Source organism: Rhinolophus sinicus, chromosome 1 (assembly GCF_057876585.1).
Source record: "Rhinolophus sinicus isolate RSI-liver-muscle chromosome 1, RSI-T2T, whole genome shotgun sequence".
Classification (NCBI taxonomy): domain Eukaryota; kingdom Metazoa; phylum Chordata; class Mammalia; order Chiroptera; family Rhinolophidae; genus Rhinolophus; species Rhinolophus sinicus.
The window spans coordinates 58,037,413-58,051,403 of NC_142501.1; the positions used below are offsets into that span (position 1 = coordinate 58,037,413).

The 13,991-nt window shown below is 45.4% G+C and overlaps 1 protein-coding gene across 3 annotated transcripts; it reads right to left on the reverse strand.

Annotated features, from left to right (window-relative positions):
* Positions 1–210: 210 nt before the first annotated feature.
* Positions 211–10,272, reverse strand: RDH16 (retinol dehydrogenase 16). 3 transcript variants are annotated; one of them, XM_074325550.2, is made up of 5 exons: positions 10,115–10,272; positions 7,900–8,214; positions 3,067–3,325; positions 2,052–2,215; positions 211–1,511 (listed from the first exon to the last, which is right to left on the reverse strand). In XM_074325550.2, exons 2-5 carry the CDS (start codon positions 8,210–8,212, stop codon positions 1,294–1,296), a joined length of 954 nt encoding a protein of 317 aa, XP_074181651.2. In that variant the 5' UTR covers positions 8,213–8,214; positions 10,115–10,272; the 3' UTR covers positions 211–1,293. The 3 variants fall into 3 exon arrangements, with proteins under 3 accessions (XP_074181651.2, XP_074181653.2, XP_074181652.2); XM_074325552.2 differs by lacking the exon at positions 10,115–10,272 and adding an exon at positions 9,600–9,797; XM_074325551.2 differs by lacking the exon at positions 10,115–10,272 and adding an exon at positions 8,580–9,505.
* Positions 10,273–13,991: the final 3,719 nt, after the last annotated feature.

Here is a 13,991-nt window from a genome sequence, read left to right on the forward strand (position 1 = left end):
GGGGCAACAGACTCAGGGTCACCTCAATCACCCCTAACAGGTTCACATCGAGTATCTTCATGAAATTTTGTTTGGTCAGCCACTCATTGGGTGCCGTGGGCACAGAGATGCCAGCGTTGTTCACCAGGCCTCAGAGTCCTGGGCACACAATGGGGAGAGAATCTTACTGTGCTGTGACCATACAATGAGGACACAGCTGTGGTTCCAATGCACATTCCAGTTAAGTTTATTTATTTATTGAGTCAACAATGTGCTTCATGGTATAAGGAAAAAGAGTAGAGAAGAGGAAATAGGGACGTGGTGGCTACGGAGTGTCAGGGTTTGCAAACACTTTGAGCTACTGGATGGCAGGGATGAGCCTTCTCATTTTTCTGTTTCTCGGTGCCTGGAACCCAACAGGCAAAAAAACCATCTTTGTTAAATGCATGCACAGAGTTTGAGACAATAGAGTAGTGTTCAGCAATATCTTATAGGAGAGAGACAAAGACAGGTAGAGAGAAATAGGTAACAGACAGAAGAAATTCAGGGAAAACTAAAGAAGAGAAAAAAAAAAGAAATAAGAAAAAGGAAAACCATGAATAATTATTTTCCACAGCCTGGTTGGGAGAGACACACTTGAAATCCCAAGATTGGGGTAATTAGAGAAAGGACTTGCATTAGACATCAGGGGACAGCTTTGAAACAACCTGCTTCACTTCCAAGGCAATATCTGCTAAGGAAGCCAAGTTCTCCCTGTGTGCTGAGAAATTCCAAAGTTCACCCAGCATTGAATACCCAGGGCAGACTTTGGGAGGAGGCAAGAAGGCCTCCTAATGTAGACTGCACACTTGGCCCCAGGAAGTGTCACTGATTCCTTTCACCCTCCCAAAAGGCCACCCTCACCCCATCACCCTAGGTCCCCAGGCTAATCACCTTTCAGGGAAACTCTTTGAAAAAGACGGGGAGAAAAGATGCAACAAAGATTGTGTTTCAGACCCACAGACCTCAGTCAGAAGGCATAGGGTATTCGGTGAGCTGGAGACGGCGTGGGGGCGTGGGGTGTTGGGGTGGGCAGACAGAGTTTGACCCTGGATATATGGGAAAGAAAACAAAGCCCTGCAATATCAGTCCATCCCCTGCTCAAAAACCTTCTTAAGCCTTAAAGAAATGCATATTCTTTGATTCAATTACTTAATTTTACTTAACAAGCGTTACTGAAAATATAGTGAAAAAACTCCACTGTACTTCGCTCCTGCTGATGCATCCCTTCCCTCACATACCCAGCTCTGCCCAACCATGAACCCCAGTCTTGGGTCACAGGGCCTTGGCAGGCCGTGGGGAACTCCAGGAAATCATAGCGTCCACCAGAAAGGTGGGCATGTAGCTCATGGGAAGATAGAGGAACTTGGCGTCCCAGCCAGCTGAGTATCGGGTGCGAGGGTGGCAGGCGGTCAGGGCATGTTCCATGCAGTCCGTCACCAAGGACAGATTCTGCGTACACTGTTTCTTCATCGATCCAATTATTTTCATGCCTGTCCAGAACGAGAAAGAATATGGATATAGTCCCACCTCCAGCCACTCCCACAGTAAGATCAACTTAGAGAGTGAATTAACAGAATTCCTGACTCCCCTAACTTAAATGCACCCAAATTCCTTAGAGAGTGCCCCAACTTCTACCCAGGAGCAACAGTTGCACACTAACTGCCTTTGGCTCCATTCCTGAGACTATCAGAACCTTAAACTGGAGGTCTGTACAAACACTGGGAATCTAAGACCTGACAACCAGATGCTCTAATGCCAGCTTGCCTGGAGTCCTCGGGTGTCTTATCTCTCTGGCTGTAATCCCCTCCTCGACATAATGAGGGGTTCAGATGAGACAGTGGTGCCAGGTCTAACAAGACTGGATCCTTCCTTAGGTTACCAGTTGACCACGCAACCATGTGGATGGATGTAAAGGTCCCCTCCAGGTCAGGGCCTTGGAGGATGGACGTGAGAACGTAAGAGATTCTAATGATGGACCCAGGTTTCCAGGAAATAGTTGTCTTCTTTCCCCAAGACCACAAAGCACTCACTGGATGCCAGGAACTTCTCCCCATAGACCTCCTTGACTTCTGGGCTGGCCCGATCCCATTTCTCTTGGAAACTTCTAGATATCATCTCAGTATCGGTCACAGCAGTCTTGAAGAAGCCGGGCTCGATGATAGCCACTTTCACGCCAAAATGGGAGATCTCTCTCCTGCCAGACACACAGGCAGAAGGGCAAGGATGTCAGAGGACTTGTAAAACAAAACGCAAAACACATGAAAAAACAATAAAACACCAATATACGATGGCGGTGGGAAAATATCGCGGGAGATGTGAAATGCAGACGCCAGGGGGTGAAAACTTATGATGAGGGAATTGCCTCTCTATGGAGTTTGAGTGTTTTCCCAAATATTTCACGTACATGTGCCCATAGCTCTAAATCTTGCCACTCATGCTTCAGGGCATCCCCAAATCGTATCTCGTATGATTGTCACACTCAGGGCATCAACAGGCTGTGACAATTATATCTTTCCCATAGTCTTCAGTCCCTTCGCTCTACGCTCCCACCCGATCCACCTCCAGCCATCTGTCCTCTAAGGGGCATCTCTCCGCCCGCAGTTTCAGCTCCTCCACCTCACAGCCATCCTCCCTACAGCCAGTGCAGTCTCTGCTGCTGCTGCGATGAAAAAGCTCCCTGAATAAAATGCTTCCCTGGGGTTACACTGTCGACACAGCTCCCGAACCTGATTATCATGGCAGTTACACTCGTACACATGGTAGGGCTGTGCAGCCAAAGAAGATCGGTTACAATTCTGCCTCAGACTTATTCTAACTGGGCTTTTCTCCAGTGCCACGAGGTGGAATGAAACTCTGTTGACCTGGGGCCCATCCAGGCACCCATGGATAAAGAGGAGCTTCCCAGTGAATTTCTGGCACAAAACAAGAGAGAAGGATGTGGAAGGAAGAGCCTCTGAGGCTGTATGAAATGAACACCCAGGAAAAGGCTCCCCTGGAAGCGCAGAGGCAGCTGTATGGAGGGAGGGTCTCTGTTCCGGTCCATACCTGAGGGAGTCCGAGAAGGCCTCGACGCCGTACTTGGAGATGCAGTAGCCCCCACCATACAAGGACACACGACCCAAGACGCTGGCAACGTTGACCACACGGCCCCTCGCCTTCCTCACAAGGGGCAGCAGACTCAGGGTCACCTCAATCACCCCTAACAGGTTCACATTGAGTATCTTCATGAAGTCCTGTTTGGTGAGCCACTCATTGGGTGCCGTGGGCACAGAGATGCCAGCGTTGTTCACCAGGCCCCAGAGTCCTGGGCACATGTGGGGAGAGAGCAATACTGTGCTGTGACCTTGTAGTGAGGACACAGCTATGATTCCTGTTCACCTTCCAACTGAATGAGCACAGTATGGGGGAGGTGGATGGGGAGTGGGTAGAACAGATAACATACTGTCTGAAGGGTTTGGGGGAGTGCAGACCCTGTAAACTCTAGGTAAAAAAAATGATGCCTTCCTCCTGATTTATTCTTTGTGACTCAGCCTCGTGCCTGCAAGACAGAAGGCAACCATCCAGATTCGATGAGGCAGCAACAATGTTAAGACCTAATGAGTCCACAATGTGGATCAAGGAGAGTTATCTTTGGATTTTCACACATTAATGTTGTGCTTGCAAGATATTTTAATATTCACCATCATTTTCCAATTTCTGAACTGCTTCCTTAGTGAATACTATCAGTGAGGGAAAGAGAGAGGCATAACAAGAGAGCACGAGGAAGGAAGACAGCGAGAGGAAGTAAACCACAATAAATAAAACACAAAATGACAAAAGATGGTGCATATCTGGGGACCCTTTGGTTGTGTAAAAGAGACCTGAAATTCCAGACGTGGGGGAACATGCATAACAGGCCTGCAATTGAGCTCAGGGCACTAGCTTTGACACACCCGGCTGCAATATGGAGCGTTGTTCCTGTAGGAACCTCGGAGAATTTCAAGGACAGGCTTTGCGGGGGACCTAAAACTGCCTCTCCCCACCTTAGAGGACAGACTGCACCCTAACCCCTGACAATGCCACCCTCTCCTCCCACCTGCACAGGAAGCCACTCCCCCCACCACCTTCCTGGACTCACCACACCCAACTTCATGGAAACTTCTCTGCAAAACACAAAGACAAAATCCCAAGGACATAAAGTATTACCAACTACAGAGCCCAGGGCTGCAGGAGCAGGGATTATGAGGACACGGGGCAAGGGCTGCCAATGGGGACTCTGGAAGTACTGACCCCGAGAGTTGAGTCCCTGGCCCGCTCAGATATGCCCTGACCTTATAGGAATCGTATTCTCCCACCATATATGTGTAGTTTCCTTCTAAGAACCCAATCAGTGCACATAGCTATAGAGTAGAAATTTGAGTAAAAGGAAGTTTCCCAAGACAGCATTTATGTTGATTGTGATGAATAAAATGTAGGAAACAATCTCATATCATACCATTAGATACTGTTTAGGAAGTAATGCTATTCATAAAGAGAGAATATTCTCAATCATTAAAAATTAACACTTTCGTTTCCTTTCAGATCAGGATTAAGACAAGGATGTTCACTTTCAACCCTTCCATTCAACACAGTATTGGAAGTCCTAGCAACAGCAATTAGACAAGGAAAAGAAATAAAAGGCATCAAAATTGGAAAGGAAGAAGTAAAACTGCCATTATTTGCAGATAGCGTGATACTCTATATACAGAACCCTAAAGAGTCCACCAATAAATGATTAGAACTGATAAATGAATTCTGTAAAGTAGCAGGATATCAAATTAATATTGAGAAATTGGTGGCATTTTTATACACCAATGGTGAACTATTAGAAAGAGTAATTAGCAAAACAGTCTTATTTACAATTGCATCAAAAAATAAAATGCCTAGGAATAAATTTAACCAAGGAGGTAAAAGACCTGTACTGAGAAAATTATAAGACACTGAAGAAGATACAAATAAATGGAAGCACATACCATGCTCATGGATAGGAAGAATTAACATAGTCAAAATGTCCATACTGCCCAAAGCAATCTAGAGATACAATGCAATCCCTATCAAAATACCAATGGCATTTTTCAAACAACTAGAACAAATTATCCTACAATTTGTATGGAACCACAACAGACCCTGAAGAGCCAAAGCAAATTTGAAAAGAAGAACAAAGTTGTAGGTATCATGCTACCTAATATCAAACTATACAACAAGGCTATAGTAATCAAAACAGCATGGTACTGACATTTAAAAAGACACATAGATCAATGGAACAGAATAGAGAGCACAGAAACAATCCTACGGTTATGTAGTCAATTAATCTATGCAAAGGAGGCAAGAACATACAATGAGCGTAAAGACGGTGTCTTCATTAAATGGTGTTGGGAAAACTAGACAGACACATAAAACAATGAAACTAGATCATTTTCTTATACCATGTACAAGAAAAAGTCAAAAGTGGTTAAAGACTTAAATGTAAGACCCAAAACCATAAAACTCCAAAAAAAAAAAATATATATATAGGCAGTAAACTCTCTGACATGGCTCTTAGTAATATATATATATATATATATATATATATATATATATATATATATATATATATATATATATATATGATATGTCTCTTCAGTTAAGGGAAACAAGAGAAAAAAATAAACAAATAGGATTACATCAAACTAAAAAGCTTTTGTACTGCAAAAGAAACCATCAACAAAACAAAAGACAAGCTACTGAATGGGAGAAGATATTCATCAATGATACATCTGATAAGGGGTTAATATCCAAAACATAATGAACTCACACAACTTAACACCAAAAAGACAAACAATCCAATTTTTAAAATTGGGCAGAGGACCTGAACAGACATTTCTTCAAAGAGAACATACAGGTGTCCAATAAACGTATGAAAAAATGGTCAAAATCACTAATCATCAGAGGAAAGCAAATTACAACCACAATAAAATATCACCTCACACCTGTCAGGATAGCTACCATTAAAAAAATCAACAAACATGGGGTGGCCAGTTAGCTCAGTTGGTTAGAGCGTGGTACTGATAACGCCAATGTTGCTGGTTTGATCCCCCCATGGGCCACAGTGAGCTGCGCCTTCCTTAAAAAAAAAAAAATTAAAAAAAAATCCAACAATCAGTGGGGGACTGCGTTCAAGCTCTTCCCTGTATTAAATTAAAAAACTATTTTAAGAAAATCAACAAACAAGTGTTGGCAATGATGTGCAGAAAAGGGAACCCTCGTGCACTGTTGGTGGGATTGATTGTATATTGGTGTGGTCACTGTGGAAAAAGTATGGAGTTTCCTCAAAGAATTAAAAATAGAACTACCTTACAACCCAGCAATTCCACTTCTGGGTATTTGTCTGAACAAATCCAAAACACTAATTGGAAAAGATATATGCATCCCTATATTCATTGCAGAATTATTCACAATAGCTAAGAAATGGTAGCAACCTGAGTGTCCTTAGACGATTGGATAAAGAAGCTGTCACACACACACACACACACACACACACACACACACACACACACACACAAAATAAAATATTACTTAGCCATAAAAAAGAATGAAATCCAATCATTTGCAACAACATGGATGGACCTAGAGTATTATGCTAAGTGAAACAGTCAGACAGGGAAAGACAAATACCATATGATTTCACTTATATGTGGAATCTAAAAGACAAAATAAACAAATGAACAAAACAGAAACAAACTCATAGACACACAGAATAAACTGATGGTTGGCAGGCAGGAGGAGGGTTAGGGGGCTATGTGAAAAAGGTGAAGAGATTAAGAAGTACAAATTGACAGTTACAAAATAGTAACGGGGATGTAAAGTACATCACAGGGAATATAGTTATTAATATTGTAATAATTATATATGGTGTCAGGGGGGTACTAGACTTATCGGGGGAATCACTTCATAAGTTATATAAATATCTAATCACTATGCTGTATACCTAAAACTAATATAATATTGAATATAAACTGTAATTGAAAAATTAAATTTTTAAAAAAGTTATCGTTTTTGAAAAAATTCTCCTTATGTTGTATAATTCCTCACCTTCTTTTAATGGAAAGAATAGGATACAAATATGTCCAAAATATAATACCATATCTATACATGTTAACAGCACTTATCTCTAGGTAGTAAGATTACGGGTGAGTTTTCTCTATCCCTGTGCTTTTCTCTATTTTTCACATTGATCATGTTTTCACATTGATCATCATTCTTAGATAAAGGCAATAGATGTGTTTTTTTTTCTTTTCCCATTATAAGGCAGGCACAACTGCAGTAAAAGAAACAGAGAGGAAGTCACCCCGCACTAGTTCTCTGACTTTCCTTTGGCAAGTCCTGCAAGTTCAGTGTCCTCACCTGAAAATGGGTGATATCAGCTCCCTGGTCAGACAATTATGGGACACCAGCAAGAACATGTTAACGTGCTGAGAACAGGAGCCCGGCTCCAGCGCTGCCACCAGCCAGCCACGTAAGTCTTCAGGCCAGTGCCCCCTTCTCTAACCCTCCTCCAGACTGTGGGCCCTGATCGCCCCCTGGCACTCAGCATCTAGAACTCCAGAACCTCTGCTGAGAGAGGAGAGGACGCCATAGATAGGAATTCTGCAAGGGCAAATCCTTGTCAGGGCAAACTCTCCCTGAAACTGCAGAGATCCAAGGTCAGGAGGTGGAGGGCAGTGGAAGGAGAAGAGGCTTGGCTGGTAAGCTGGGTGAGGTGCAGAAAGCTAGCATGACTTCAAGCCCTGGCAAACACATGGGGATTCTTCCCCAGAGAGCAGGCAAAGGGCCTCTCCTTCACTGACAGGGAAGAAACAGAGTGAGAAACCTGCATGGTACCTCTGTCCCCCACACGCTCCTTCACCCACTGGGTGGCCACAGCGATGCTCTCTGTATTGGTGACGTCCAGGATCACCGTCTCCAGCCTGTCGGATGTCTGGTTCGTTAGCAGCTCAGCTCCCTTCTCCGTCAGACACGCAGCCAGCACCCTCAAGCCTCGCAGGTCCAGCTGCTTGGCCAGCAGGTTCCCGAAGCCCGAGTCACAGCCCGTGATGAAGACGTACTTGTCTCGGAGGTGGCTCACCACCTGCCTCTCCCGGTACCAGCGCAGAAGGTAGTACAGGCCCACAAGGGCTGCCAAGTACAGCCACATGGCTTTGCAGGGGACAGGCAGGCAGGCAGAGGAGAAACAAGAATGTGGTCAGTGTTCAGACAGCAGAAGCTAAGAACACACTGGGTGGGAGTTACCACACCAACCTCCAGACTCTCTGGCATGGAGTCCTCTGGTTTTTCCTCTTCACTGTGCTTTGTTTTATTGATTCTGTTCCCAACTTGTATGCTCTTGGGTATACTTATACCATTTCTATTAGATGCTATTGCATTTCTTTTGACCTGAAGATAATTTTCCCAACCACTTTCTGCGGGTTTTCCCACTCCTCCCTGTTTCCCTCTAGCCACCTTTCTCCCCAATATGGAGGCCCCTGTGTCCATGATCTCATGGTTCAGAGCTGTCTTCTTACCTTTTTCCTGCTCAAGTTCCGGACCCTGGCCTCCCTCACCTCCTGTAGTTTCTCACAAAGTGGATACACTTTGAATCAAGACACGCGTGGGTTCAAAACCCATCTGTGCTCCAAGTACTGTGTGACCTTGGCAGCTGGCTTAGACTCTGAGGCTGGACTTCCCTAAATGGCTTAGCACAGAATTCATTTCTTAGTAAAGTAAGTTGTGTCTCTTTCTAGAATTAGAAGGAGAAGTTAAAAGAGTAGGAATACCCTGCTGATACAGTAACTCTCAGTGGCAGAAAAGTGTTCCAGAGACAACAGGGGATGTCTGACCTCAGGCAAAGAAAATGGAGAAGAAGGGAATGGGGCGGACACAATAGTGAAACTTCGCCTACTTGCTGGGTGGATGGAATGGAAAGACAGGCAAAGTGGGACTAAGAGTTGTGACCCTCTCACTCCATGAATATGCCCTGTCCCCAACCCTGTGTGCCCAGTTACATAGTCCTCTGCCCCTCCTGTGCTGAGGCTCTCCCCTGCGGCTACACATGGAGAATCCAGACAGAGATACAACTCCAAAGGCAAAAGGACCAACTTGAACGGGTCCTTACCTTCGCCATCAGGGAGGGCTGTAAATCCCCGTCACTGGAAAGGTCTCAGCTCAATTTGTATCAGGGTGATGATGGGGAGCTGGAGGGAGCTGCCCCCTCAGAAAACTAAAGAAAGGACTAGAGACTGGAGCCCAGAATAGCTATTCCTGAGGGCCATCAGGGTGAAGTGGAGGAAACCATTTCATAAAAGGAACAGCGAGTGGAACACAGCTGGGAGTGGGGCAGGGACAGAAGAAGCCAGTTTCAAGCTCTGGGTGTCTCCCTCACTGTCTACCCTTATCACAGTTCTGCCTGGTAAGTAGGAAAGAGAAGAGGCACTGGGACAGGGAAGGGTAGTTTTCCCCACAGAAATTAGACTCAAATGCCCCGGACATATGCCAGCAAGCGGAAAAGACAGGGCACAGATTCAGCTTCTGTGTATAACCTTTACCTGCAGGTACTTGACTAACATCTTGAGCGTATTTGTCTCTCAATTTGTGAGGTGGCAGCAGCATGGTACAGGCTGATCCTGCACAAACCAGCCTGTCGCAGATTCTTGGGGTGACTGCCAGCGCCCTCCCACAAGAACTTGCCAAAGTGGGGAGGAAGAAGGCAAGGAGGAAGGAAGGAGCCCTGGAAACTCTCAGAAAGCCAAGGTGACATTGAAACGCTAACCAGACACCAAACCCTGCTATCGGACAAGGTCATGGTTTTTTTTTTTTTTTTTTTTTTACTGGGAAAGAACCGGAAATTTTCTTTCTCAGTGACCACATTCCTTCTAAATTCCAAAGGGTCATGAAGCAGAGATCCCCCAGCTCTCGATTCTGCTGCTTCACTCCTGTGAACCCTGAAAGTAATATGACTGCTTGGGGAGGTGCCAGGAGCTCCAGAGCCGTTGGAGGTCGGAACAATCACAAGGTGACCAGGAAAGTAGTAAGAGAGAAAGGGAACCCGGGTGACACTCACCTGGGAGTTACAGGGGCTAGAATGAGAAATCCTTCAGGGACACCCGAGGATGGAGTATCACCGTGAATCTCTGCAGGGAGATCCTTCACAAGAAGTGCTAGGCAGAGGCAGCTTGGTCAGGGTCCAGGGCAACGCCCTGAGCAATGTCGGCAAGTGGAACAGAGAATTGCGCCCCCTGGCGGCCCCCACGGAGTCTCAGCGAGGACTTCTGTCAAGAGTCAGGGCGTCCACCACCTATTCCCCGTTCTATACCTTGTATGGGTCTTGAAAACGAGGAGGCTTAGAAAACAAAAAGCAGTGCTGGAAATGGCAGAGAGTGAGGGTTCGTCGTGCAAGCTTGTTTCCAATCCTACAGGCCCCCAGCCCTACTACCTGGCGTGTGGATCCAAAAAAGCTAAGATACACTCCTGCCTGTAGATGTGAAGGTCTAGAGTATGCAGAGGACGAGAGTTGTGGGTGGGGAGTCATTGACCTAGTGCTTCTCAAAAAGGCCAGGACCACAAAGGGAAAGAGTGAGGGCAGCATTTTTGTGACACCCTGTGGACTCTCATGGCCTGGATCGCAGCCCCTGACAGGTCCATCCATCCAAGGATGGAGCCTGGAAGGAGGATGGGTGGGGCTTTGTTGAAGGTCTAGCGTGAAGACTGGGCTGGTTTGCACTGGACTTTTTTGCACCGCCATTGTTGTTCCACCTTGTCAAATAGACATCCTGGAGTCAGAACACACCCTTTGGTGCATGGCACCCATCTTGCTGCAGCGTTGTCCCCCACGTAGAGCCCACCATTAAGGGATAAAGCTTTGTAACCTCACAGTTCTCTGACATCCTGGAGAGGACTTCTGGGGCGAGTTTAAGCCTTCTGAACTCATACAATTGAAGCTATGAAGTGGATCAGTGAGTCTTCATTTTATTTTGTTTGGTATGTCTGGCTGGGTGTGTGTGTGTGTGTGTGTGTGTGTGTGTGTGCACGTGCGTGTGTGTAATATTAAACATGAAGCTCTTACTTGGCATTTGAGTGGGAGACATGCATTGACATTGAGGAGGCTGACACCAAAACATTGAAGGACTCAGAGATCCTTGAGGATCCTCCCAGCCACCTTCATATCTTCAGAAGTCTTGTGTCTCACTCTAAGCCCTCACTACAGGCTTGAGAATGAATGGCACCACAACATCTCACCTCACTCTCTCTTATCACGAAGAACAGTGATATTGTTCTACAGCACAAGGTTCCCCTAAAGGCTCCATGTCCTCAATTTTAAACTAAAGGAGGAAAACCAGGACACGTGGCAATTTGTCCTCAGCCCAGGAATCTGCATCACTTTGTACAAAGGCCCTCTCTGTGAGTCCGCCACACTCAGAATAGCATCACAATAGTGGAGACAGTGAGAGTTGGGGACTCAGGAAGCACTGGAAAATTAACGGGATTCCTGCCCAGCACATAGTAGGTGCTCATTAAAGGTTAGCTGAAAATGATCCCAGGATTCAGAAGGGACTCTAACTCTCCTCCACTGGAGGGGTGTGAGGTGGGGGTCTGGGCTTGGGAAAATGGGAGATGGTAGAGAATGGAGGTGGTGACTCTAAAGGAGGGGACTCATAGAGGTTACTGGTGGGGAAAGAGGCTTGATGTCCCCAAGGGAAGGGTCTGGTCCCTGCCCAGGCCTTGGCGACCTCTACTTATTTGTCTTGTGTCTAATCCTGTGACCCCCAGTTACTTGATAAATCTTGGAAAGGAAACACTTGCCCCTCACGTCTGTGAAAGAAAGTAGAGGCAGTGATGATGCAACTTCTCTCTCAAATCCTTGTCAGGTCACTTCATTCATCCCCTGACCTCCACTAAGGCACTGGAATCTTCTTCCTTTAGACCCACATCCTTGCCTCTCTGAGACAGAGTCAACTCACTGGGCACATATAAACTTTTAACTTGTATTTTAAGGCAAAGACAATCAAGATAAATTCATGGTGTCAAGACAAAGCAAAATCTGGTTCTATGCCCTCCAAACTTGAAAACAAAGGAATTCCATGTCATCGGCTCTTTTGAATTCTCTACTCCTAGTTGAGTCTATATATTAGGGGCGTGAGAAAGAAAGGATTTCCCCCAGGGTAGATGTACCTCCACTGTCCTGAAGTGTCCTGAAGGAGAAGGCAGCAGGGTCTTTCTATGGAGAAAGCTGCTGGTATGGGACACCAACTACCTGGAGGTAAAATGATCAAGGGCCCCAGGGCTAATAACGTAACTACTGAGAGAATTGTGTTGTGCACATCAGATACCTGGAATGTAAATGCAAAGAAAAAGCAAAGCATTAATTCTCCATAGTGCAATAAAGAAAAAAGACTACCCACACCCTTTTCTTAGAGCACATACGTACTTTAGAACACGTGCCATTGTGGATGCTTTCTCTGCTCTTTGAGAAGTAAGTCAATACAAGGGTTCCACTGGGGAGCCTCCCCTGTGCTGCAAGCGGGCCTTGCTTCTCCTCAGCGACCAGGCGAATGGCGGGAGTCAAGGACTGAGGGAGCAACCCCCCTGCCCTCTGTCAGGACTTTTCCCCTTAACTCCCAGGACCAGGCACTTGGAGGTGATGAGATGAGCCTGAAGGATATAAACAATGTGGTGACAGTGGGAGAAAGGGACTCTGAAGCCAGTGACACTGACTAATTGGGTGAGCCATGGCAAAGAAGACCAGCAGTCAAAGTGATGGCAGAGTCTACGATCATCGCGACCCTTAGACAGAGTCCCAGCCTCATCATTGCACCCCCAGACAGCTGTGTCCCCTTCTGTCTGCCACCACCTACTCCAGACCCAGAACATGCACTGAGGGGTAAAAACTGGCTGGTGTGGAAGGTCAGACTGGCTGAGCAGAGCACTGTAATGAAACGGTGGCGACAGGAGTCTGGAACTGAGCAAGAGCTGAATGACCCATGGAGGAGAGGAATCCTCTCCCAGTTGGTTATAAAAGAAGCCCACTGCTTCTCTTGGAGGGGACCTCAGGTATTGAGCAAAATACTGAAGGTGATGAGAAAAAAAAGCAGCCGGTGACCAACTGAGGAGGCAGAGAGAAAATTGAGACCAAGCTAAGAACTACTTTCTCCACAGCTTTTCATGTAGACTAATATTCGGCTTCTAAAAATTCTCTAAAGGAAATTATATACTTAAAAAGTTTTTTTCTTATTCTTCTTGACAGCTAATATGCTTTTTACCAAGTCTCAGGATAAAGTTTATTGCAAGGACAAAGATACTGTTAATATAACTACTACTGTTTTCAGCCATGTCCCATTCCCCTCCCTTCCTTGAAAAAAAATCAGTTTCTCTCTCTTCGGGGGGAAGCGGGTCAGTCTATCTGCATAAATTAATGTGTGTCATTTGTGTTTTAGAGTACAACTTTTTCTAATTAAGGAGGACAACATGCCCTCGACCCATCATGACAATCTGTAACAATCACGACAAGATTTTAAGAATTTCTTGATATCTTTTTTTCACCTTGGAATTTTCTTAATTTTCGTGGATTTCTCAAGGAATCTTTATTCTTCCTATTAGTCAGGTGTAGATATTACCCTCTTTTTTTTAGCCTTCTCTCTCTTTTTCAATCTGGTCACCAACCATTTCTACTTTGGTGGCTTTGTACTTAGAGAAAGGACACATGATCTTGACTCTACTCATCGTCTGCCACGCTGGGTCCTTTGCTGATGTCTCACAAACTATTTCCTCATCTTATTTACTGCAGCAAATCCCTCGTCATTTGATGAGATTATGCTCATGTTCCTCTAATCCCTACTGTATTGTTTTCTATTGTTGCATTAATAAACCATCACAAATTTACTGGCTTCAGACCACACCTTTATTATCTTACAGTCTTATTGGTCAGAAGTCTGACACAGGCT